The sequence below is a fragment of the Nothobranchius furzeri genome, chromosome 12 (assembly GCF_043380555.1).
Source record: "Nothobranchius furzeri strain GRZ-AD chromosome 12, NfurGRZ-RIMD1, whole genome shotgun sequence".
Taxonomy (NCBI): domain Eukaryota; kingdom Metazoa; phylum Chordata; class Actinopteri; order Cyprinodontiformes; family Nothobranchiidae; genus Nothobranchius; species Nothobranchius furzeri.
In genome coordinates, this window is record NC_091752.1 from 7,352,337 (window position 1) to 7,376,957 (window position 24,621).

Below are 24,621 nucleotides of genomic sequence, written 5' to 3' on the forward strand. Positions count from 1 at the left end.
CACACACACACACACACACACACACACACACACACACACACACACACACACACACACACACACACACACACACACACACACACACACACACACACACACACACACACACTCACAACGACATTGTGACATCATATGGTTCCAGCTAACGTTCTAGGGTACCTCTTATGGGCCATTCCCATCTGTACCGGGTCGGCCCGGGCCGGGTAGCGTAGGTTGTTTACAAATCTGGGTGGTCTGGTATTTTTCCGGGCCAACCAAGGCTCATTCTCAGCCCTCTTCTCGAGGGGGTCTGCTTCAGGCCGACCAGGGCCAACACACCCACTGCTGACAGCAAATTCACACCTTCCATTAGAGCAAGCCTCTGATTGGTGGGTAGAATCAGCCCACATGGGCTTAAGACAAGGATGTGTGGAATCAACCGGGCCAGGCTGGGGCCGACTGGGGCTACCCGGCCTGGGCCGACCCGGTGCAGATGGGAATGGCCCATTAGCCAATAGCGATGGCAGATTTAAATTCAAATGCAGTGCGGAGTTTTTACCTGACAACAGCACAACACTGGCAGTTTTAGGCAGAAAATTCTAATTTGAACTAAAATGCACTAAAGTGCAAAACTACTGACTACACGTGTCTGCAGCACGATTAGACACACATTTATACAGTTTATCAGAAAAATAAAGTTGATTTGGGGGTTGACTTGCTCTTTAAACATTGATCTCAGTGATAGTTGAGCTCAACAAATGGCCTGTATTTGTATAGCACCATCTTAGAGTTCTACAACCCCCCAAGGTGCTTTACAACACAATCAGTCATTCACCCACTGGTGGGGATGAGCTACGATGTAGCCACAGCTGCCCTGGGGCGCACTGACAGATGCGAGGCTTGCCAAATACTGGCGCCACCGGTCTTCTGCCCTTCTGTCAGTGTCTTGCCCAAGGACACAACAGCAGAAATCTCTGGTCAGAGCTGGGATTTAACCCGCAACCTTCCGATGACAACCCGCTCCACCTGCTGAGCTACTGCTGTACCCCGTAATTTACATAAAATAATCCCTGACTTTTAGCAGATTATGGTGATGCCTAGTGACAGTAGCCATATGATTTACATGCTTGGATGGGTTTGTGAGGCGAGTCTTACCCAGGAGGGGAGTCTACGCAGAGGGGGAGTCGGAGGCTTGATGCCAGCTGCTGAGGCCTCTGGGTCTGACCTCTCTGAGCTCATTTCTGTCTCGGGTTCAGACGATGTCTCAGCAGATATGGTGAGCGGTGTATGTGAGCTGGAGGGGTTTTGGGTCAGTGTGTCGCTGTTCAGCTCTACGCCTTCCTTCAGCTGCTGATCGAACTCGGTTTCCTGTGTCTGGAGGGGGCGGAGCATGCTGAGGGCGTTACGTGTCTGGCCGTGTGCTGCCTCGCTGCTAACTGATGGCTGGCTCAGGTGTTTCTTGGACATACTCAGTAATCCAAACCCCACTGGTACTCTCAGGCGGGGCTGTTTTGGCGAGGCGGGGTCGTCCCTCGGGTCCTGAGGCGTGTTGGGTCGTTTTGGGGTGAGAGTCAGCGGGAGGACGAAGCTGGAGGAGGTGGGTTCGCTGGTGGAAGATGAGGAGTCTAGTCTTTGAGTCTGGAATCTTTTGTTGAGCTCATCTGAGGTGCAGGTGTCCAGCCCAGCCTTTGGGTCCTCCTCGTCCTCGCTCAGACACTCTGCTGGAGCTCCGTCTGATGAGTCAAGCAGGCTGAAGCCGGGCCGCTCTGCCTGCTGCATGTCATCATCAAACAGAGAGCTGCTGTCATCAGAAGCAGTCAGGAAGGTCTCGCTGCTGAGCCGGCTGAACCTGCATGCTCCCCCTTTGCCCTCACACACACTGTCCGCCTCTGAAGCAGTGCTGAAGGGTAAAGATGACTCAGGTCCACACAAACCCTCAGAACGGTTCTCCCGTGGAGAACACGCTGGTCCACTTGGGTCTGGTCTGTTAATATCACCATTTGTCTCCAAGGGTCCTGTTTGCTTCTCTGTCAGGACAAATATCAACGCGTCACAGAAACACAGGCTCACTCTGGTATTATCCCTCACCAGGACTATGAGGAGACTCACCTGTTGTGTTGCAGGGTGTTTCTGTGTCTTCCTGTGCACTGAGGGTCTTCTGGGATGGTGCAGGCCCCGTAAGGACCTGTGGGTTTATGCCCCTCACCTGGAAGCAGCCGAATGTCAGGCTGCTGAGGCGCTGCCCCTCACCTGGCTTTCCCAGGGCTCCCTGACCTCCGCTCATCGTCTGCTCAAAGGCTGCACACAGACACACGTGTGAGGCGTGTGATTTGATTTTAAAAAGTTCCACCTGATCAGATGTAAAAGGAAAACTTCTCACCCTGCACTTGCTTCTGCAGCTCCAGGACCTGAGCCTTTTGTTGCTGGTTGGCTTCTCTTAAAGCTGCGTTCTCCACCTCAAACTGAAGCAACAATTTAGGATCATCTATAAAGTAAAACCGTATTCCTTCACCTTATCTTCCAGCTTCCACACGTCCTCCATCTCTACCTCTGACAACCTCAGCATCACCCACTCCTTGATCTTTGCGGCTTTCTCCTCCACAAATTTGGCATCTTGAAGTCGACTCTGTTTCTGTAGAAAGGAAAGCAAACTGGTTTCTGATTGTTTATGACCCAAAGCTCAAAAAAGATCATAAAAGGCGAAAAGCAAAGTTGTTCTGTAGGTTGAACAAAACCACATCCACCATACCTGCTCCTCCAGCTGCTGCTCCAGCTGGACCATCATGTCCTCTTTTTTCTGCACTAAGACCTGCAGCTCCTGGCACCGCTTAAACAAATTAATCTCAGAGTCTCCAAGCTGACCGTCTGGTGTTTTGAACTTTTCCTCCATCCACTGCAGCTAAGCACACGAAAACACACACACACACACACACACACACACGTCTGTGCACGCTGATGGCTTGAATGGCAGATCTTTGGTTTCAGGTCTTTACCTGCTCCTGGGTGGCGAAGGCTCGCTTTTCTGCATCAGCCACCTGAGTCTCCAGCAGCTGAATCTGTAAAACATTAAAGCATCAATGAACGTCCGCTACCGTGGCCTTTTTTATAAAATTCTACGAGGTCATGCATAAACACATTTGCAACATTTGACAAAAACTCTACATCTTGGTTAAAAACTCTGGCATGAGCCGTATTGATGAGACGGTTTATATTTATGAAAGCTTACAAAGCAGCTCATCACTCTTAACTCTTAGCTCGTCATAATACAAAAAGAATCCATGCAAAAAATAGATCCCAGTCAAATTTATGCGCTAACCTCATGTAATTTTGCTAAATTCATTTTTATGATATTTGTATTTATTTGCTTCCATGAGCTGTTTGGAAAAGTCCCTGTTTGTGATGTCACGATAAGGAAAAGAATCATAGCACGGCCCCACCCCCACCTGTAGACGCTTAGGAAGGCTTCCACTCTGGACATGGAGGAGCAGCTCTACTCTGAGCCCCTCCCAAATATCCAAGTGCCTCAATTCATAGCAGCCAATCAGGGGTGGGTGGGGGTGGCCAGAAACAGCTTGTCTGGGGACGGATGACTAAAAAGCATTGATTTTCCTCTGTGTGTGAAATGTGCTACAGAAATTAAGCTTCCCTTTATTGACGTCCCCTTTAAAACCAAAACCTGTATTCTCTAAGTTCAGCTGTACGAAAACACAAACATCAACAGGTTTTCATCAATTTTCATGTTTCCTTATTTTTCAACCCAGAAAAATGTCTTTAAACGCATTAAAGACCAAGTTCACTTGTTATTCCTATACATCTGCAGTGATCTCTGGTATAGATGAACACCTTGTTCTTCGATCTCTGTAGGAAAAACGTTCTGGCGCTCCTGTTTCAGGCACTAGAACTGAGCCAGAGGAGAGGGGAGCAGAAGACGGAAGGATTTGGAGTTTTATTTCCTGATATCTGGACATCTCCAGCAGCCTTTTTTTCTACGATGAGAATGGAGAAGGGGGCTCCCACCTGTCCCGAGGGGACATTCGCAGTGGGATATGCACTCGATTCTTGGGAGGTCTGGCGAATCGTGTGCCTTTCTCAGTTGTCCATCGAGGACGTGGAAGATTTGTGGACGTTCGGCCTGATGATCACTGGATTTCTTCTGATTGGAGTGGGAGGATATCTCGTTTTCTGGAAATTTGGGAAGACGGGAGCGATTGGAGTGCGACCCGCGCCCATGGAATGTGCCGCTCGTGCGGTGACCTCACAGACTGGGACGTTACTCGAGGTGAACGGTAAGCTGGATAATGTCCTCGCGGCGTTGCCTGTATTAGTACGCAAGATGGATGTCATCTCGGAGAGGGTCACTGGACGGTGTGGGTATGTTTAGAACGCATAAATTGGCTTCACTGGTGGACATGAATGACCACTTATAGACTCCAAGGCAGAGAGGAAAATTATCTCTGCCTGCCCCAAACAAAGCCATGTTTATCCCTTATCTGACGCCAAGACAGCCTCTCAAGGCTGCTCAACACTCCCCCACGAAAGGAGAAATGCTGACAGATGCTGTGTCCCGACCTCCCCCCCCCCCCCCCGGGCTTCAGATTGTGACTTCTGCTGAGGTCAACGACCTGCGGGAAACTCAATGTGCTCTCTGTTCCTTATCTCTCCCTCCCACCTGTTGGTCTGCAGCTGGTTGATGCGCCGTACCTGCAGCTCCCATTGGAGGATTCAGGATCCCGCCCATTCCCGCCTCCCCATCGGACTCTGATGTTGTATTTGTGCTTCTATGTTGAGGAGTTTTTTTTGTATAATAGAGTTACTCCCCGCTGGGTCTAACTCTGCTATGCCTTTTTTTTTTTACCTTACCCCCAATTATCCTCATGTAACACCCTTTTCATCTATCTATTAAGGTAGCGCGACTCATGTTGCGAATGACCGCAGTCACCAATTCTTGTCATGTGTCTTACCCATGTATGTCTGATCTCTGAATTGTGTGCACTGAAACTCAATTTTGTTTCTCTGTATGTCCTGCACATGTGGTAGAAATGACAATAAAAACGACTTTGACTTTGATCTCTCCTCTGATTGGCTAACAGCAACACGGCTCTACCACTGACTCTGTTTGCTCTACAATGTTGAAGTTTTATCTCCACAAACAACACAAGCCTGGAGGAGTTCTGCAGTGTGGTGGAGTTGCTAATGCTAATGTTTAGCTTTTAGTAGTCGAAACACTCTCTGCTGTTTCCTGGACACAAAATTAACAGCAGAGCCTTTCTCGTTGTGAGTGAGTGAGTCCATGAATGTTAATTTTCAGCGCGACATAGATCTGAGCGGCTTTTCTAGTCCGAGCGTTTCATCGTCTGTTTTCTATCAGCGGCTAAAGCAAGTGTGGAAGACCATTTTCACATTCAGCCTGTATGTTAAACTCAGAGTGACGATCATATTTAAGAAAAACAAATAAAACAGGTTCTCAGTGAACTTGCTCTTTAAAGACAGATTCTCAGAAATACGACACAGCCAGCTTCGCTACATCACACACTCAAGGCCGTCTGTCTGGTCTTTATTTAGATGTCCCTGCTGCACCAAAAACGACAAACCACACGTGCCTCACTTAGCGACGCGTTTAGCATCCAGCACAGAACACCCTGTTAATTACAGGCCGAGTGGCTGCAGCTGGAGCAACCGCTAGCAATCTCTCTGCCGTACCACACATGTATAAAAAGCAGCTATACAAAGCGAATGCTGTGTGTGTGTGTGTGTGTGTGTGTGTGTGTGTGTGTGTGTGTGTGTGTGTGTGTGTGTGTGTGTGTGTGTGTGTGTGTGTGTGTGTGTGTGTGTGTGTGTGTGTGTGCGCGTTCCTCTTCTCACACTCATATGATCAGTCTGGATTGTCGGTGAGGGCTGAATGCTGACTGGGATGTACCTGCCCTCTGTGTTCACACACAGCAGATGTCTCAGCACCTCTCGGACAAAACATCTCTGTCCTCTTTACCTCTGCAGCTCTGAAGTCAATTCCCTGTTTAAAATCCAGCTCGGCTTCCATTTCTGGAATTCCATAACCGTGGCCAACCTCTTCCTGAACTCCTTTCCCTCCCTCCCCATCATCCCATCCACAGGCTGAGCAGCCGGCTCACAAAGGCCGTCTCTGTAGGCAGCTCAAACACACAGGTACCCCCCCCCCCACACACACACACACACACACGTCTGTGAAAAACATCACAACCACATAACCATCATATTAATGTGTTCATTCTGATCTAGAGAGACAAACACTTATTTCAAAAGAAGACCAACGTAGCATCAGACGTTTCCTTTTCCCTCCCCTGGCCATTTCGGTTTTTGAACAAAGTTGCTTTGTTTTTGTTCTCTAATGGGCGCCGCCTCTTCCTCTACCCTAAAACCACATTTCTAAGAGTGTCAGTATTGAAGCAATTTGCTGAATTTACCAAAAATGTGCTGCTACTTTGTTTACTTTGAGTTTTGCCTTGGTTTCAGCCCACAGCCTGAAATAAGTTAGCTTAGCTAGTAGAAGTGGTTCAGGTGAGAGTTCAGAGAAGAACGGTCAGACTGGTTCCTGCCCAGGTCAGCAGAACCTCACCAGCTACACCACATGGACTCCAGCAGCTAAAGACCACACCAGGTGTTTCTCCGGTCAGCTAAGAACATCAAACTGAGGCTACGATTCACACAGGACCACCAGAACAGTCTGGAAAACCTTTCCAGGTCTGATGAGTCTGGATTTCAGTCGGGTCAGAATTGGGTGTCACCAACATGAAAGCATGGATCCATCCTGCTGCTGGTGGTGTTCTGGTCCCACTCTGGACCCCTCAGCACCACCTGAGCCCGGATTAAACACCACAGCCTTCCTGAGTCTTGTTGCTGGCCATGTCCATCTCTTCATGACCACATGGACCCATCTTCTGATGCTACTTCTAGCAGGACAAAGCTCCAAGTCACAACACTCAGATCATCTCTAACTGGTTTCTAAGCATCCGTTACCATAGTGACAGACAGAAAAGAAGTGAGCCAGCTTTTTTGAAACATCCTGAAGTTACATCACTAAGATACTAATCCTTCAGGCTTCTGGTTCTGATCCCAGATCGCTGCGACCATGAGTTTAAAATACGGTTTCAGTGAGTCGAGATTATGAATATTCTTTCATTTTGACTATTTTTATCCCAATTTGGTGTTACCACCCTACGTAATGTACATCTAGTAGAATCTTTACCTGTACTAAATACACAAAATAAATGAGAAAACAATATTTTGTGTCTTATTCATTTGATCATGTAAATAAAATAAACACTTTGACCCATGAGCCACAAAACCCCACCAGAGCCAGATGTTCCTCCAAATCTCAGAAAGGGCTTCTCCACATGAGACTATTATTATTTTGCCTCGCCTGGAGCTGGGTCAATCCCATCATGCACTGCGTGGTGGAGCCCTGTGGTCAGACTGCTGTTTACATTAGAGCTCTAATCAGCATCCCTGGAGAGCAGCTTCAGATCTGGGCCATGAGCGGGCCCAGCTGCTAGAGAAGGGACGCTCTGTAGCCACCGGTCACAGAACCGCTCTATCTCTGGATCTGGTTACTTCCTGCAACTATCCTTAGTCTGCTGACCTGGAACAAGAACTACTTTGTTTTTTACAGTGACACCTCAAAGCTAAATCATCGTAGAGACTCATGATCAGCTCATATCCCTATCGCGTGAATTCCTCAGATCGATGATAAGAGGAGACCCAAACGGCAACATGAACACGGATCCTGGACACTTTTCAAAGAGAGCTGAAGGATTTTTCCACCACTGCATCTGATTATGCATCAGCAGCATGTGTCAAAAAGCATGAATATTGGGCTAAACGTACTAGAAAAATATGTCTCACAGCTGTTTTGCTTCTACTCTTTATTAACTAAAAATGTTCAGAAGAAGAAACAGAATTTTTTTTTTAATTATTAGCAGTTTTTTTTAAACAGACATTTTTAAGACCGTGTAGGTTTATCTCAAAACATCCATCCATCATCCTCTTCCGCTTATCCGGAGTCGGGTCGTGGGGCAGCAGCCTAACCAGAGAGGCCCAGGCTTCCCTACTCCCCAGCCACTTGGGCCAGCTCCTCCAGGGAGTCCGTGTTCCCCGAATCTCCCTTTAGGTCTCCTCCTGGTTGGACGTGCCCAGAAAACCTCACCAGGGAGGCGTCCAGAAGGCATCCTAATCAGATGTCCCAGCCACCTCAACCGGCTCCTCTCGGTGTTGAGGAGCAGCGGGTCTACTCCGAGCCCCTCCCGAATGACCGAGCTTCTCACCCTATCTCTAAGGGAGAGCCCAGAAGCTGCGGAGAAATCTTATTTCAGATGCTTGTATTCGCGGTCTCGTTCTTTTCATAAAAGTTATGAACAGAATCGGTGACAAAGTGTCATGATCCGCCCCGGCCTCCCTGACTGTGTCTCTCCTGCCCTGATTAGCCTTATTGTTCTCACCTGTCCCTGATTACTCTGCCCATGTGTTCCTGATTCCCTTGTGTATTTATACCTCCCTCCTTGTTGTTGTCTTTGTCGGTTCATTGTCGCTTGTGCATGTTCGTTCGTCCTGTTGCTCCCGTCCTACCAATTAAACATCTTTTTATTTTTTACATCCGTCTGCCTGCTCTTCTGCCTCCTGGAACCCACCACCACACATGGTCTGCCACCTCCACCCGCAGAACATGACACAAAGGGCAGCTTGGCGGAGTCCAACTCTCACCGGAAACGAGTGCTACTCAAAACAATTATAGCTCAAATATTTTCTTGTGCTTCAGTTTGAAACACAACCTTGAGAAAAAACACTCAAGAACTCGAGCTGTTTTCAAGGACTTCAAGCACCTGCACAACTCTGAACTTCAGTTAATAAACAAGAACACTTCCATATTGAGAAACACCAACTGCAGTGGTCAGAACAAGAGAAAACGAAGCTTACTTTCAAACAGTGAAGACTTGTGACGTGCATGCTTGTGTAATCTTCACTGTGTGTTGGGTTAAAACAGGATAGTGCGGCCCATACGGCTGGTGTTATTTTCGAGTTTGCTCAGTATAAACTCAACCATAAACCTCAGCTTCAGCTGCTATGTGTTCCTCAAAGAGCATCATAATGAACAACATCTGTGCGCCAACAGAACGCCTCTAAAAGAACCAACATCAAAAAAGGGCAAAGACAAGGAAATCAGGCCAGCGGCAGCAGACACAACATATAAACCAAAGCCCGGATTCAACCATGTACTCAACGGGAGTCCCTACTGGTTGGTTCCAGGGCGTGAAAAATCGGAAATGTCAAGCAGTAACACTAAAACGCTTGTTTTTAAAACTAATTATTGTTAAATGTTAGTGTAGCAAATATATAAAAATCAAAATGTATTTTATTATGCAATTGTATAACAAAAGCAGCAATAAAGCTATGAAACATGTATAGATCCCCACCAGGGGGCAGTAGACATACATCAGACTGGATATGGCAGGTTTCTGATGAAGGTACTCATCCTGATGCTCCATTAGATGCTTTAAGGCAGACTGAAAAAAAACAACCTCTTTTTGGAATATCAGTGTTTGCGAAAACACGCCAGACATTATCGACGTGTTTTAATGATGTCCGATGAAAAAAAACTTTTGAAAATCATCTGACAAAATGACCAACGTGCATCTTCTGTTCACTTGCCAAAATAAAACTAACTTCACACACAAAGTTTCCCATGCATAATAAACCAGGGTATCTGCAGGTTTAGGGGAGCCAAATTTAAGACTTTTTAAGACCTTTTTTAAGGCCACTTTGACCAAATTTAAGCTATTTCTAAAATTTAATTTAAGCTATAATTTCCAGCTATTGCCTGGAACCAGTGCTAACCACGTTACGAACGTGGGATTAGCCATCCAGTTACCATTAAACTTGCACTTCCCCATGGCGCAAGCTCCCACTAGCTTGACCAGCTAATGTGCTCATCTAAAGACAGCCCCCTTTCACAACCAACCAACTGAATGTGTACGGTTCCGCTTACGCCAACATCATACACAAAAAAACGCTGAACACCAACTAGGAATTCATGAAAATTTTATAGAAATAAAAGAATCTTGTTTAGTGGGCCCTTGGAAATTTAAGACCTTTGGAAACTGTATTTAAGGATTATTTGTCATTTTTAAGGATTTTTAAGGCCTTAAATTTGGAAACGCCAATTTAAGACTTTTTAAGACTTTTTAAGGACCAGCGGATACCCTGTAAACGTAAACATTCTAATACCTCTATTTTCTGCATTAGCCACCAAAAGAAACCCGACATCGAATCAGTCAGATTAAAATGCCACTCGGATCTACGTCACACTGTAAATTAGCATTTATGGACTCACCCATCTTGGCTTGTGACGGTGTAAGCTGTTGTTGGTTTAGCATCCAGGAGAAAGCAGAGCACTTCAGCTAACCATTAGCGTTAGCATCTCCACCACAAGGAGAAATTCATTCAGGCTTGTGTTATATGTGGGATAAAACAACAACGTTGCTTTTTTCAACCAAAGAAAGAAGAGCAAACTGAGGCAGTGGTCAAAAATTTCCCAGAACACAGTGCTGTATTTTCAAAAGGATGGCAGATCAGGAGCCAGCAGCTACTTTGGGGGCAAATTCCTAGTTTAAATTTAAGTCAACTAATTGCAGCTATCAGGCTGATATAGAAAAAAGCAGTTAGCTATGGTTGGTTAGTTGCTTAGTGGTTGCAGCTTTGGTGGCTAGCAGGTAGTAACTTGCTTACATGTTTAATTTAACCATTTTATACACAATTTAAAAATATTGAAACTTATACGTATGAAATATAACATTGCCTCACGGGGGTCACATGATGTCATGCGACACTTACTAGCATCACCTCCATTGGGTTGGAAGTGTTCTCTTTTAGGTAGCCTTGATTTTCCCGCGAGCAACCAGATGTCTTTTCAGCTCTCTTCCCGAGGCCATCTGCCTGGAGCCGAACAGGGCCGACACACCCACTGCCGGCTGATTGGCCGGCTCAAAATCCCACGTATCATTAGGGGGAGCCTCATACTGGCGAATAGAATCAGCCCGCGGGGGCTTTCAGCATGCACGTTCCATTATCATTCTGGATGCTGTGGAGTTAATGAGCCTGGGACAGAAGCCGTTTTTCTCTGTCCGTCACTGCTGTGAGGAGGCACACACACACACACACACACAGCGTACACCACGTTGTACTGCACTGACAACGGGGCAGCAGTAGCTCAACAGGTAGAGCGGGACACCTAACCCACCTGCTGGTGGTGGTCAGAGGGACCGGTGGCGCCAGTGCTCGGCAGCTTCGCCTCTGTCAGTGCGCCCCAGGGCAGCTGTGGCTACATCGTAGCTCATCACCATCAGTGTGCGAATGTGTGTGTGAATGGATGAAAGATACACTGTAGTGTAAAGTGCTTTGGAGTCCTTAGTCTGAGAGGCGCTATACAAGTGCGGGTCATTTATCATTTACGTCACCCTGCAGCTCTACAGAAATCAGCTGTGGCTGATTCTAAATAAATGTGGAGCATATTTGTTACCTGAAGACGGAGACAGAGTTACGGTTTTGGGCTGAAATATTAAATTTAGAGTAAGTTGCTCTAAACTGGAGAGGGCGCTCGCTGCAGAACTACAAAGATGGAGCTGCACCAGAGTCAGCCCCGCCCATTCACGCAAACTCAGCCTAGCCTACTGACTCCTTCTGTTTTTGTTTTTTAACTTTATCGCAAATTAACCTGACCCACATGAATTACGGCTGTTACTAGTTTACGATTGTTAATGCTATGTTCTATGCTCCAATTAAACAAGATAAATATAACCTGCTACATGACAAAGCCTGAATATGTCCCGAAATGAAAAGGTTTCTTTTAGCAAATGTCTGCCCACAGCCGCTCCAACAAAACCTGCGTACAACAACAGCATTTAAGGTTTATTGTTATGTGGGTTCTGGTAGCCCAGTGGCAAGCTTGTCCAATTTAGATTTTGCTTTCCCCTCAGCTGATGCTGGTTCGACTCTCAGTGGGGTCGGCAGCAATCTATTTAGCCAGCTGAAACATTTCATTTGTTTACATTTTAGTTGTAATGTTTATTTTCAGCAAAATATTTATGTCTCTAAAAGTTCTTTGAATTTGGTCGTTCCTAAACAGCATTTTAGTTGAAACTCTGCTCACAAATGGACTCACACTGGCTAAATAAACAAATAAATAAATAAAAAAAAACACACACATTAGTCATTATATTGCAAACGGTATACCAATAAATTGTTGTAAACATCGTACTGGCAAGTGTAGCTAGAAAAGAAGAAAAAGGGTTATAAACTACCTTTTAACTGCCTCTACTGAGAGGCAAACCTGCGCAAAACTGCATGTCAACCTGACTCCACAACCACTTCACCACTACATCTGATAAGAAGATAGTGGCGTTAGATGTAATTGTGCCATCCAGTGTGTTTTTGTAGATGGGATGTATGGTTTTTCCGGCGGTGTCTCACTAGAAGTCATTTCAGAAATAATTTGTCAGAAAATTCACAGAATATCCAGATTTGAGAACCAAGACCAGACCCGCTTCGGGGGAGGAGACTAAATGGAAGCCGAGATGGGAGGAAAATGCATGAATGAGGCCAAAAATGGCTTTGGCGTGTTTCTTAGGAGGAAATGATAATATAACATGATTAAAAGTTTCAAAAGTTAGATTTTTAATTGTATGGAACCTTTACAAAAACTGTTCAATTAACTTCTCAACTCCGTCCTCAATCTTGCATTTTAGATGATATTAGATAGAACACCCTCTTTGGTTCCAGAATGCTATCAAGTCTGACACCTGGAAGGAAGTGGACTGACTCTGATGGAATGGGCGGGGCTGACTCTGGTGCAGCTCCGCCTTTGTGGTTCTGCAGCGAGCACCACTTGCTAAACTGCCACACTGATGATTACAGCCAGGCTGGGGAGCCAATGCTAGTGTGTAAGTGGCTTTAGTTTAGCTCAGTCGCAGTAACATCCCACCCACCTGGCTCATACAGCGCTGTCATTGGCCCACCAAACAGATAGACCTCTGTGATTGGACCGGTACCAAACTAGGTTCCAGTGGAGCATGGCTAGTCCGATCATTTTGCTTCGGCAAATTGACGGTCTAGATTGTAGGCTAGCCTGGTCGATCTCAGATTTGTGCTCATAGATCACATGACGTAAATGTGACGTGAAGTGTGACGGCCATTGCACTGACCTTTGTCGGAACGTTGCTGCTTTGGTCTGTTCAAATTTAAGATCTCTGACGTTATTTTGATTTGAGGTGTTATTAATTAGGGCGGCAAAAATCGTGCTTTTATTTTTCTCAGTCGGCCCTGGACACATGTACAGACATCAGCCAACCTTGTCTGCGGTGAGTTCTCTTATCTTGACGATCTGGACTCTGAACTTCATGAGCAGTGACTCCAGAACCAAACACTTCTCCCTCCAGTCCTCCTGGCCCATCATGTCCTCCTGTCCTGCCATGATGCCTGAAACAATAAAAACACACAAACAGCCGTGGATGAAGGAGAGCGAGACAATATAGACACAGCCATCGGCTGTTTGCTTCATCTTTATTTGCAGCTTCACAAGAAAATTTAACTTCACTTCTAACTGACCAAGAATGTCGCCTTTTCTCAGACTCATTATACAAATTTATTAAATACTTATTAAAGTATTTCATCTTTTGCTTGTTTTGACCTGGTTTGTTGAATATCTTTTGACATTCTAAAGTTTATTTCTGTGTAAAAACTATTTACCCATCAGCTCCCTGGATGACCTCGGGTGACGTCCGAAGGACTGATAAGCTAAAGGCTAGTCTTGACCCTTTAATGCCTGAAACATTAGTCAGACAATTTTCAAAGGTTTGATTATATATTTGATTGCATATTATGTGTATGTATGTGTGTGTGTGTGTGGGGGGGGGGGGGGGTTAAGAACCCCTGTATTAATAGAAACAAATGGTGGTTTTCGAACTTTTTCCACAGCCGTTTCTCTTTTTTCTCTCCAACAAATGAGGATCTAAATAAGTTTTAGTTTTGGGACTGAGAGGAAAAACTTCATGATGTGTAAAAATTAACTAATTCCATAAACGGCAAAAGGATTATGGAAATTAGACCGACTGACCTAGCAGTTAGCTCATCAGTCCTATAGGACAAAGCTCTATTTCGCCAAACTGAGGCCCTCCAGGGATTGTTCTAGGACAGGTAAGTTACTTACTATTTGTGACTTTTACTCAAACTCATTTCAAATCCCTCCCTAACTTTGACTGGAATCACTAATGTTTAATAATTTAAAGCCGACCAAGGTTCAAGATGCAGATCAGATCTTCTGGCTTTTTATAAAAAAAGAACATTTCTTGAATTCATGAAGCCTGATTGTGTTTAGTGATGATCAAATTAAAACAAAAACACAAAGTCTAAAAACAGTTTGTTTTCGTCCAGAGAGCACCTGACATTTTCCAGGTTTGGGTCTATCCGAGTAGAGGGCGTATCCATCGCTTGGCCTTACAGAAAGCCCGTCTATTGGCCCAAAACATGCCGACGCCCTCCTTCGGACACGCTTTCGTCATATTTTCCAGAGTGACTTTAGAAAACAGGCGAATGAGGGTCTGTGATGGAGGAAAAGCAGAACAGGAAAGTCTGCCCTTCTCTCCTCTAACCTCATTACCATCCTCACTGGGAGCATGTATGGAAGGAAGCCTAAGCTGCTCTTCAGAGGCAATAACAGTGATTTTTCCTAAAACTAACTCATAACAGGACACAGGCAGGCGGAAAAGGCACAAAAACACTTCCTACCACAACAGTCAAGCACGAATGAAGTCCTTTTAATAATATGATTAATTAGTAATTAGCTAATTTATGATTTTTTTTAGTCTCCTGAAACAGTTTATTTAATAGCGGAAGAGGTTGATGTATGTGCATGGTATGTAAGAGTTGTGTCATTAAAACTGATAATTTCTGATCATATATTTTTATGCTAATATCGGCCGATAATATCAGACATCCCTACTTCATATATGTAGGCAGCATGTAAGAATTCTACAGTAAAATAATCATAAAACAGTCGAATGGTTTTATCCTGTTGAAAGGAGGGTTTAGTTGAGGCAGATTTCCTTCTCAGCTGGCTGCAGGGTTGTCAGTTTTTCTCTTTCCAAAAAACTAAAGAGGGATGTAGTTATTGTTTACAATCAGTGGGCCCAGGAGGTTGCCGAATCCACAGCAAGCTAACGCCGGGGACACACCGGCCGCCGAATCACCGTGAAGCGCCGGGAGGCGAAGCGCTCACGAAATTCGACCGCTGCTCGCTGCGCCTCAGTTCAGACCAGACGCTTGTTTCTCCGCTCCGGTTGAGGCGCACCTCGTAGTTTTTCTTTTAACCACTTGGTGTCCTCCATTTCCTCTCTGCCTTTTCTCTACTCTTTTCATCTACACCCCCCTCCCCCTTGCTGTTTGTGTGTGTGTTTGTACGTGTGTGTATGAACCTATGGTGTGAACCAGCTGTTAATAGCTGGCCTATGACTTTCTGCCTTTCTGTCCTGTTTGCGCCGGTTGAAAGACACCCAAAACCACACCCCCTTCACGTGGTCACACACACACACAAGATCGCTCTGTGTGTGTGTGTGTGTGTGTGTGTGTGTGTGTGTGTGTGTGTGTGTGTGTGTGTGTGTGTGTGTGTGTGTGTGTGTGTGTGTGTGTGTGTGGTTTTTATGCAGTGTCTGTTTATGAACACATTTGACTATCGCGGAATTGTATTTTGAAATGCTTTATTTTGTTAAATTTACCGGCCTGCCTCTTATGTCTAGGTTTGACTTCCTGCCAGAATTGACGCGGTTCACCCGCGGCTTGCGAAAAAAATAGAGCAGACGCCGAAACGATCGCTGCACGGCGCGGGCTGGAGCGCCGGCGCACGGCACTTTGCGGCACTTCGGCGGCCCATATGGTCTATAGAATAGGATTACAAGGGCGCTGAATGAAGGCAGTCCCCATTTTGCGGTGCTTCGGCGGCCGGTGTGTCCCCCGGGTAACGCTGCAGATGTGACATTTGTAATTCGACACCAGCAGGCAAAAAGCTCCAGAGTTGTTTAAAGAATTAAAGCCAGCAAACAGGAGCGACCCAGAAGTTATTTCTTGTACCCCTAAGAAGCCACGGAATCTTTTTGTTTTACTCTAACATCGGGTGATATCGGCTAGAGGCTAACGTTGAGCTAACAATGCTAACGGTGAATTATAATAGTTGACTCAAAAAATATCTTAAGCTACTTTTTCAATATTACAGTGAAATGTGGTGTTTTACTGCCTTTGATGAGGTGTGACCAAGTCACTACTTTGTAAGTCACAAGTCTTTCCAGTCAAGTCTCGAGTTATGTCATAGTCAAAGACAACCAAGTCCAAGTCCAGTCCAAAATCAATTATCTGGAAATCCAAGGTAAGTCCTTAACTTTGAAATTTCAAGTCATAATCAAGTCATCTGTCCAACTTCAATTTAATGATAATGAATAAATTCAAGAAATAAAGCTTCTTAAAGCTTCATTTATTTGCTCCAACAAGCAAAAAGTGCAACTGAAACTGATTATATATATATATATATATATATATATATATATATAAGAGCTGCTGCAGTTAGCAGAACAAGATCCAACCCAGAACAAAGAAAGATTTATGATTTTTCTCCATGTCGTGTCACTTGTGCTAAAATATCAAATATGCTCAAGTCATCATCAAGTCAACAGATGCAAGTCGATTCAGGTCGCAAGTCATTGGTGTTCACGTCCGAGCCAAGTCGTGAGTCTTTACAGATTTGATCAAGTCAGAAGTCATTAATGACTTGAGTCCAAGTCACGTGACCCGAGTCCACACCTCTGTTGATGAGGTGTACAGCTAAAAGAGGGAAATCTTCCAGTCAAAACTTGTGATTACTGCCAGACTATCTGAGTGGTGAGAAAGTTATCAAGGATTTAAATACTATACAAAAAGCAAAACATTATGGGCTCATTAGAGGTATTTATGGATGATGTAATTGGTGCATCTGTGGTCATCAATGCAGTTTATCTTCTGTTTCTCCAAACTTAGGTTGTTCATAGAGCTTTTTACAACAGAATAGTTAACTTTTCCTAAACCTTCCGAAGCCTTCAGCTTCAGAGAACAGTGGGTATTTCAAAAGATCTGAACTGATATTAAAAAGGTTTTTTAATGTTTTATGTGTATAAAAGATCATTTTAAACCAACATCCTCAGCAGTAAAATTCATTATTGCTGAAAAAGACACGGGTCTGAATGTTTCTGTTGTTTTCTGTAAAACTGCTGGTTTTCAATTCACAAAATCAGATTTATTTATTGAGCTCTTTCCTGGTGTCTAAAATTAACAATTAAAACACACTAGAAACAACATAAAAACAAATACCCAGCAGCACACTGATAACTTCTCATTTGACCCAAATTTGTAAAACTTTCCCAGCTCTCTTGGCTAAATGGAAAACATCCCCCAAATACCCACTTACCTCCTTTATTACTGATGTAAAAGTATTTTCAGTGTCCTCACGCCATGTTTGGTCCCGCGTTAGTGTTTCTGTTTTCATTTATGGGTAGAATTTCAGAATTCATCATCTAAACATCGGTTCTTGATCCCTGAGGCAAAAGTTGGATGAGACGGTTGGATTTTAGCGGAAACGCGTCTTTTTGCAGCTTTCTGTGGGCGTTGCTCTCGCTTCGGCAAGCCTAGGATCACCACTGCTTAACCAATACAACACCGAGCCGGAGTTCACGCTTTATCCTGGTGTTGTGTCGACGTTAGAACACCCGTTAGAATCTGTGCCCGCAGCGTCGGGAGCGCGCACGGGAAGGGGGGTCGGGGCTCATTGAACTTTAGCGTTTACTTTCAGCTCACAGAGCAAAAACATGTAATAGTGGCCTGTGACAAACCTGAGAAAATGTGTTAGCAAACTATTCATCACAGTTTAGTCATTTAGTGTAATTTAGCAAAGGTCTGTTTGAGACAGACAGACAGACAGACAGACAGACAGACAGACAGACAGATAGATAGATAGATAGATAGATAGATAGATAGATAGACAGACAGACAGACAGACAGACAGACAGACAGACAGATAGATAGATAGATAGATAGATAGATAGACAGACAGACAGACAGACAGACAGACAGACAGACAGACAGACAGACAGATAGATAGATAGATAGATAGATAGATAGATAGATAGATAGATAGGAAATTGTCCTATAAAACAGTCTACAGCACCCTCTGCTGGGTGGAAGTGGTGTCATCTGGGTCTTCACATTTGTTCCTTCGAAATCAAAATGAACATGCCAAAAATTACAATTTTACTTGCAAATAAAGAGTCATCTACACTTTGATAAACGATAAAAAACTATTTAAGTAAGGTAACCTGCTTGAGTTTGTTTTCAGGTAAAGTGCAAAGGAAATAAAGCAGTAGTAGTAACGGAAACGTCTTAATGTGAAAACATACCGGAAGTGAATCTATTTTCTTCCTCGTGTTTTGCTTTTGCTCGCGAGCCGCTGCAAACCAGGAGCACAAGAGCTAAACGGCACCTCATGCCGAACTAAAGTAACTACATTAAATTGTTTTTCGTGATGTAGAACATTTATCACTCTTTAGGGGTTTGTTCTTTTCGTTGCGTCGTTTTGTTATGCTAGTTCCTTCATGTCCTCTTTTCATTTTATTTTAGACGCGGAATAGTTTTGAAACTGCTTTTTAGCTAACGTGTACGACTTTAATTTGAGTCAGATTATCGCAACAAAATATGCTCGAATGTTTTCGTTTGTTTCTGATTTTTTTATGCGCGATATTCTCAGTTAAAACCTCTAGGTGTGTCTGGCCGCATGCTCTTCGAAGAAAGTGATTCAGTTATTTAAACTAGTCAGAATACAGATGAAAAGTCCATATTTACCAGACTTTTTCTGTTATTACAGAATGCTGTTTATGTGTCTGTCCGCAGATCTGGGCCATCATGGTGGTGAAGAAGAAGACTGTTAAAGTGGAAGCTGTATCTCTTAATAAGGAGAAACTAGACAAGCTTTTAGGTTAGGGATTTTAACCAACAACCGTGTTAAGTCTTGCTGCCTGTGCCGTTCCTCATTCTGACATGTGTTTAATCATCCCAGCATCCCTCACGCTCTGTGAATCAGAAGATGGGGTTGGTCTGCTTGCCCAGACCCTGCAGTCTTGTCTGGAGCAGACCGACTCAGTGCAGCAGATCCAGCTGATTAAAAAGGTTTGGATTACCTGTGCAGCCAGGAGCCCTCACTGCTTGTATTTTAGGCATCCGTGTTCACGGTATGTGTTCTGATTGTGTTCACCAGGCTGCATCCCAGTTGGAGAAGTTAAATGAAGGTAAACCTGGTGGTGTTTTAGATGCTTGTCTGAACACGCTGGTTCTGATGTTCTCCTCGCCTCAAGCCAAGAACCCCCTACGACGAGCCATCACAAGGTACAATCACATCCAAAACAACATTTACTGCAGTTTCTTTGTGAGATAACATTCTTGTGTGTTTCTGACGTCAGCGCCTTGGGTTCTGTACCTGGCTGGCTTCGTGAGCGAACTGTGAACGAGTTCTCCACTTGTTTGTCTGACTGCTTTAGCAGCTCATCTTCAGATCAGTTTCCACATGTCGTGGACACGATCGCCGCCTGCCTGGATGGCTTTCCACTTGGTAAATGTTTTCCATTTTAGCCTTCAGCTTCAGAGGGCAGATATGTCTTTATTTGTTTATTAAATCAGGCAAATGTCTGTTTTTTCCTCCAGGCGAAAGATGCATTAACAATCTACTTCCTGAAGGTTAGTGACCTTCTCTAACTCGCTTTAGGGGATGACTCATTTTATCTGAGTTTTTTTGTTTTCCCTCAGCTTCATCAAAAACCTCCTCTCCCTGTTATAGTGTTGCAGTTCTTCTCCAGGGTACTGAATGAGTACCTCAACCAGAACAGGTATGTTGTCATGTTTCTTCAGAGATATTTGAATTTGGTGGGAGAAGAACGGGATGTGATTAAACTGAAATCCTTTAGGCCACCACACAGCACACTGTATGTAACCTCCTCTGGCTGCTAAAATGTAAAAGGTGTTTTTGGGTGTCAGCTGCAGCTCACACTTTTTGAAGTTCACACCTTTTCTCGCCCCCTGCTGGGCTTCTAGTGCTCTTGCAGGCCGACACATTGCCCAGGCGCAGTTGATGCAGGCTTGCCTGGCTGCTGTGAAGACCTCCATGCTGGTGCTTCAGAGATCTCAGGACAGGCTGAGTGGAGCTCAGCAAAGTCACGACCAGCTGGAGGACACTCTGGGCAGCCTTCTGAGCTGCTACGTCCACATCCTCACTGATGGTAGGAGGATTATCCATCCTGACTGCTTAACGAAAATCAGCAATTTAAAGAGCAAGTCAACCCCTACCAGAGTCTAACTCCACTCTCACTTCCTGTTTGAAAAATGCAACAAATGCTGTTGCCTGGCAGACCGAGAGGGTGGAGCTGCTAACAAATACACACACACACAGGCTCACAACAGCATTGTGACATCATAATGTACCAGTTTACATCATAGCATACCTCTTAGCCAATAGCGGTGGCAGATTTAAATTAAAATGCAGTGCAGAGTTTTTACCTGACAACGGCACAGCACTGCCAGTTTTAGGCAGAATATTTAAATTTTAACTAAGATGCACTGAAGTGCCAAATTATTGACTACACGTGTCTGCAGCACGATTAGACACTCGTTTATATAGTTTATCAGCAACAAAAAGTTTATTTGGGGGTGACTTGCTCTTTAAACAACCTGGTTCTGTGTGAAAAACAGATTTTCCTGAACTTTAGCGAGCTCCATAAATGCTGTCCACCGCGTTCTCTCTTCCGCTCATTTCTCACCGTCTCTCCTCGCCTTTTACAGTTCTTAAACATCGATGTTGAAACACAATAACGCTTCATTTTGCACATAAACAACAATGTGTTTTGTTTGTTTGTTTGTTTTAGAAAATGGTGAGTCAGAACATTTAAAGATTCTTCAAAAGCACTTTGTGTTGTGCAGAACTGCAGCATTCTTGTTAAATTTGTGAAAGTTAAATGTGCAATATGTAAGGATGAAGTAAGAGTGACATCTTGTGGTCAAATGGGGGTGCTGCAGCACATTTCTATTAACGAAAAATTACTTTCTCACTCTCATCCTGTGAGTTTCATGGCTGTTGCCAGTTATGGATCAGCACCAGAAGATTCTAGATGATGAGTCTAGATGAGTCATACACAGCTGATAAGTAGATAAATACATTAGGCTTGTTCGAGTTGAGCAGCTCCTCGCCTGGAAACCAGACGACAGCAGGGGGAGTGGCTGAAAGCTGGCGTTTAACGGATTTCCCTACATGTGTAGCTCGCGGGTAACGACGGATGAAGATACCGCGTTAGCGTTCATACTTGTTTAATCATTTATTTTAATTCTGGTGCCTGTTAGCAACCGAAATACATCCTCACGTGCTTGTGGATATCATACATTGTATATGGAGATATGACTAAAATAACAAGTAAAGGTTATCAGCTACAGGTTTAGTGTCCTTTAAAGGAAACGTGACAAAAGAACACAAATCACATTTCTCTTCATGGCCTATATAGTTGTCATCATCAACGTAACATGATTTACAGAATACATACGACCAACTAACATTTCGCATTCTACCACCGGATGTTTGGCTCAGAATGTGAACCAATCAGATCTTAGATCAGGTGAGAGCCAGGCGTTTCCGTCATCCCCTAGGTTTTGCAGCCGGTGGAGAGCAACTGAAGCGCCTTGCTCTTAAATCTGCAGCTGCCTTGATCTCACAAGGTTATCGTTGCCTACGTATGCATGACGTCAGAGCAAGTCGGCGTGAAGTCGGACACAAATCTAACCGGCATGCACTGCGCGTCGACAACGGTGATCTAATCTGCGCAGAACTGGCTCATCTTGAACATGGCCATTGTCATATCTGGTGTTAGCTGCATTTGGGCGTTTTATGGTTGGAAGCATTTACTACATTTATGGTAGTATGCCTCTGGCATTGGAGGAAGTGTGGTTGGTTGTTCGCTTGCTGTTATGGTTTGTTTATTTGGCCGTGCGTACGTTTGTTAACGACAGATATTTTACACGTTACACACACAGAACATCGCAGAGGTAAAAGAAACAAGAAAAGATCTTTATCAGCGCATCTGAACATTATCTCTCACTTTCTCCGCCTCTCGCTGCTGACAGTGTCTTGAGTAAGCGGCGCTCTGAGAAGCAGCTGGGAGAACATCTGTGACGCACTCAACATCATGCACAAGATCGCAATACAGAGTGTGAAGCAGCTGGGATGAGAATCAGCTCCTCTAAATCTGAGACCATGGACTTGAGTCAGAAAAGGGTAGAACGCCTTCTCTGGGTCAGGGATGAGATCCTGCCCCAAGTGGAGGAGTTTAAGTATCTCGGGGTCTTGTTCACCAGTGGGGGAAAACTGGAGCGTGAGATCGGCAGGCGGATTGGTGCTGCATCTGCAGTGATGCAGGCGTTGTACCAATCTGTCGTGGTGAAGAGAGAGCTGAGTCAGAAGGCAAAGCTCTCGATTTACCGGTCGATCTACGTTCCTACCCTCACCTATGGTCATGAGCTTTGGGCAGTGACCGAAAGAACGAGATCGCGGATACAAGCGGCCAAAATGAGTTTTCTCCGAAGAGTGTATAGGCTCTCCCTTAGAGATAGGGTGAGAAGCTCGGTCATCCAGGAGGGTCTCAGAGTAGACCCGCTGCTCCTCCATATCGAGAGGAGCCAGTTGAGGTGGCTCGGGCATCTGGTCAGGATGCCTCCTGGACGCCTCCCTGGTGAGGTTTTCCGGGCACGTCCAACCAGTAGGAGACCTAAAGGTAGACCCAGGACACGGTGAAGGGACTATGTCTCTCACCTGGCCAGGGAACGCCTTGGGATTCCCCCGGAAGAGCTGGCCCAAGTGGCTGGGGAGAGGGAAGTCTGGGCCTCTTGGGCTTAGGCTTCTCCCCCTGCTACCCGACTCTGAATAAGCGGTTGAACATGGATGGATGGTAGACGTCTGGGTATTTCATTTGGAGAATTGTTTCCTGATTTTAAAACTTTGGCTTGAGTAGCGCTCGTTATTCAGCTCCTGCTTCGAGTGTGTCAGCGGAGCGCGGATTCCTCCAGAACATTTTAACATCTACGAGTCTGTCTGAGACAAAAGTCCAGAACCTCATGACCTCTTCAGCAAACTCCAGAGAGACATTTTATTGCGCACAAGCTGCAGGTGACAAGCTCAGGTTTACGCAGAGCAGAAGGAACGCACGTTCAGGCTGCAGCAGGTGAAGCGCTTCTAACTGAAGTGACATTGTTTCATTGCATTGTTTACGTGGGGTCACTCTGTTCAGCTTGTTTAGACTAAATGTTGATTAAGAGTGAATGTAAATTTAATGATTATTGTTTTAACAGTGGAAGTGACTAGGGATGTAAGAAAATATCGATATGGCAATATATCGTGATGTTTTTTCCAGCAATATTATATCGATATTCAAAAGCCGTGTATCGGAAATATCGATATGGCAATATATCGTGATATTTTTTCCTGCGATTATTACATCGATATTCAATAGCCTTGTATCTAATCTTTGAAAGAATATACATGCAAACATTTGTGTATTTTCTTTTCGTTTTGTGCAATTCAATCGCCACCCGCTAGTTGGCAGCAGTGTGCAATGGGTTTTGTTTCCACCATTGAAATGTAAATCCCTCCATTATGGTTCAGATACCTCATGTTAAACATGTTACGTATCAGTTTGGACTGTTCATTGAACATTCTTACAATAAATTCAGTAAAAAAATTGCTTGTAACGTCTGACTGAATGTATTGCAATATATCGTGATATATATCATATCGCCAGAATTTCAACAATGCACATCCCTGGAAGTGACAGTGATAAATGGATCATGTGACCTCTGGCTGCGAGCAAATGCACTGTTCTCAGATCGAGTCCAAATGCTGCCTTTGTTCAGAAAACATTCTGCTTAAATGAAATACCGCAGCAGTGGGCACCGCAGGGAAACGGAGACGATGCTTCTTTTTACAGTTTAACCGTGTTTAATACGAGCCGTTTATACGTCACTCTACCAAACCACAGCTACTAAATTAAACAAGAAAAATCAAACGTAGGCCCTGCACTTCTGTAAAATAAATCCGTGTTTGTACCGTGTTCACAAATCAGACCGTGCATCATCAAAGAGTCACGCGCACAAATACATCGCCCACCGTCATTTATTGGACTGACGATGGGAATCCTGCAAGTCACCCGACCCTAATTCACCCCCGGTGCTGCCGGCGCGTTAGCTCCATCAGCTAAATCATCATTTGGAGACTATATTCTGTTTTTATTTAAGTCGTCTTTGATGTTAAAATGTTTTTGAACAGAAACATTTAAGCAATTTCAAAAAACTAAAGTAGAGCAAATAAAAAACTTTGTCACAACAAGCAGCAACAAACCAAATCCTCTGTTGGTCTCTCCACTCGTAGAGGAGTTCATCCAGTCCGTTCAGAGCACAACAGGCATGGCGGTGGTGTTGCTGGCCAGGTCCGTCATGGACCCTGGTGACCAGGTGGCTTCTGTG

General features: G+C 44.6%; 2 protein-coding genes across 2 annotated transcripts in view; one reads left to right on the plus strand and one right to left on the minus strand.

Annotated features, from left to right (window-relative positions):
* Positions 1 to 17,779, minus strand: part of plekhh2 (pleckstrin homology domain containing, family H (with MyTH4 domain) member 2) — a 61,375-nt gene extending 43,596 nt beyond the window's left edge. The window contains exons 1-8 of the mRNA XM_054749925.2: positions 17,489 to 17,779; positions 13,352 to 13,479; positions 2,973 to 3,035; positions 2,729 to 2,878; positions 2,528 to 2,611; positions 2,360 to 2,441; positions 2,089 to 2,277; positions 1,135 to 2,006 (exon numbers count right to left, since the gene is read on the minus strand). Coding sequence (XP_054605900.2) covers positions 1,135 to 2,006; positions 2,089 to 2,277; positions 2,360 to 2,441; positions 2,528 to 2,611; positions 2,729 to 2,878; positions 2,973 to 3,035; positions 13,352 to 13,474 — 1,563 coding nt within the window. The 5' untranslated portion in view covers positions 13,475 to 13,479; positions 17,489 to 17,779. The remainder of the gene's footprint in view (positions 1 to 1,134; positions 2,007 to 2,088; positions 2,278 to 2,359; positions 2,442 to 2,527; positions 2,612 to 2,728; positions 2,879 to 2,972; positions 3,036 to 13,351; positions 13,480 to 17,488) is intronic.
* Positions 17,780 to 18,469: 690 nt separating this feature from the next.
* thada (THADA armadillo repeat containing) overlaps positions 18,470 to 24,621 on the plus strand; it is a 57,806-nt gene continuing 51,654 nt past the window's right edge. The window contains exons 1-9 of the mRNA XM_015944102.3: positions 18,470 to 18,572; positions 18,964 to 19,048; positions 19,130 to 19,239; positions 19,328 to 19,455; positions 19,530 to 19,678; positions 19,771 to 19,803; positions 19,904 to 19,952; positions 20,158 to 20,342; positions 24,527 to 24,621. Of these exons, the coding sequence (XP_015799588.3) occupies positions 18,976 to 19,048; positions 19,130 to 19,239; positions 19,328 to 19,455; positions 19,530 to 19,678; positions 19,771 to 19,803; positions 19,904 to 19,952; positions 20,158 to 20,342; positions 24,527 to 24,621 (822 nt within the window). The 5' untranslated portion in view covers positions 18,470 to 18,572; positions 18,964 to 18,975. The remainder of the gene's footprint in view (positions 18,573 to 18,963; positions 19,049 to 19,129; positions 19,240 to 19,327; positions 19,456 to 19,529; positions 19,679 to 19,770; positions 19,804 to 19,903; positions 19,953 to 20,157; positions 20,343 to 24,526) is intronic.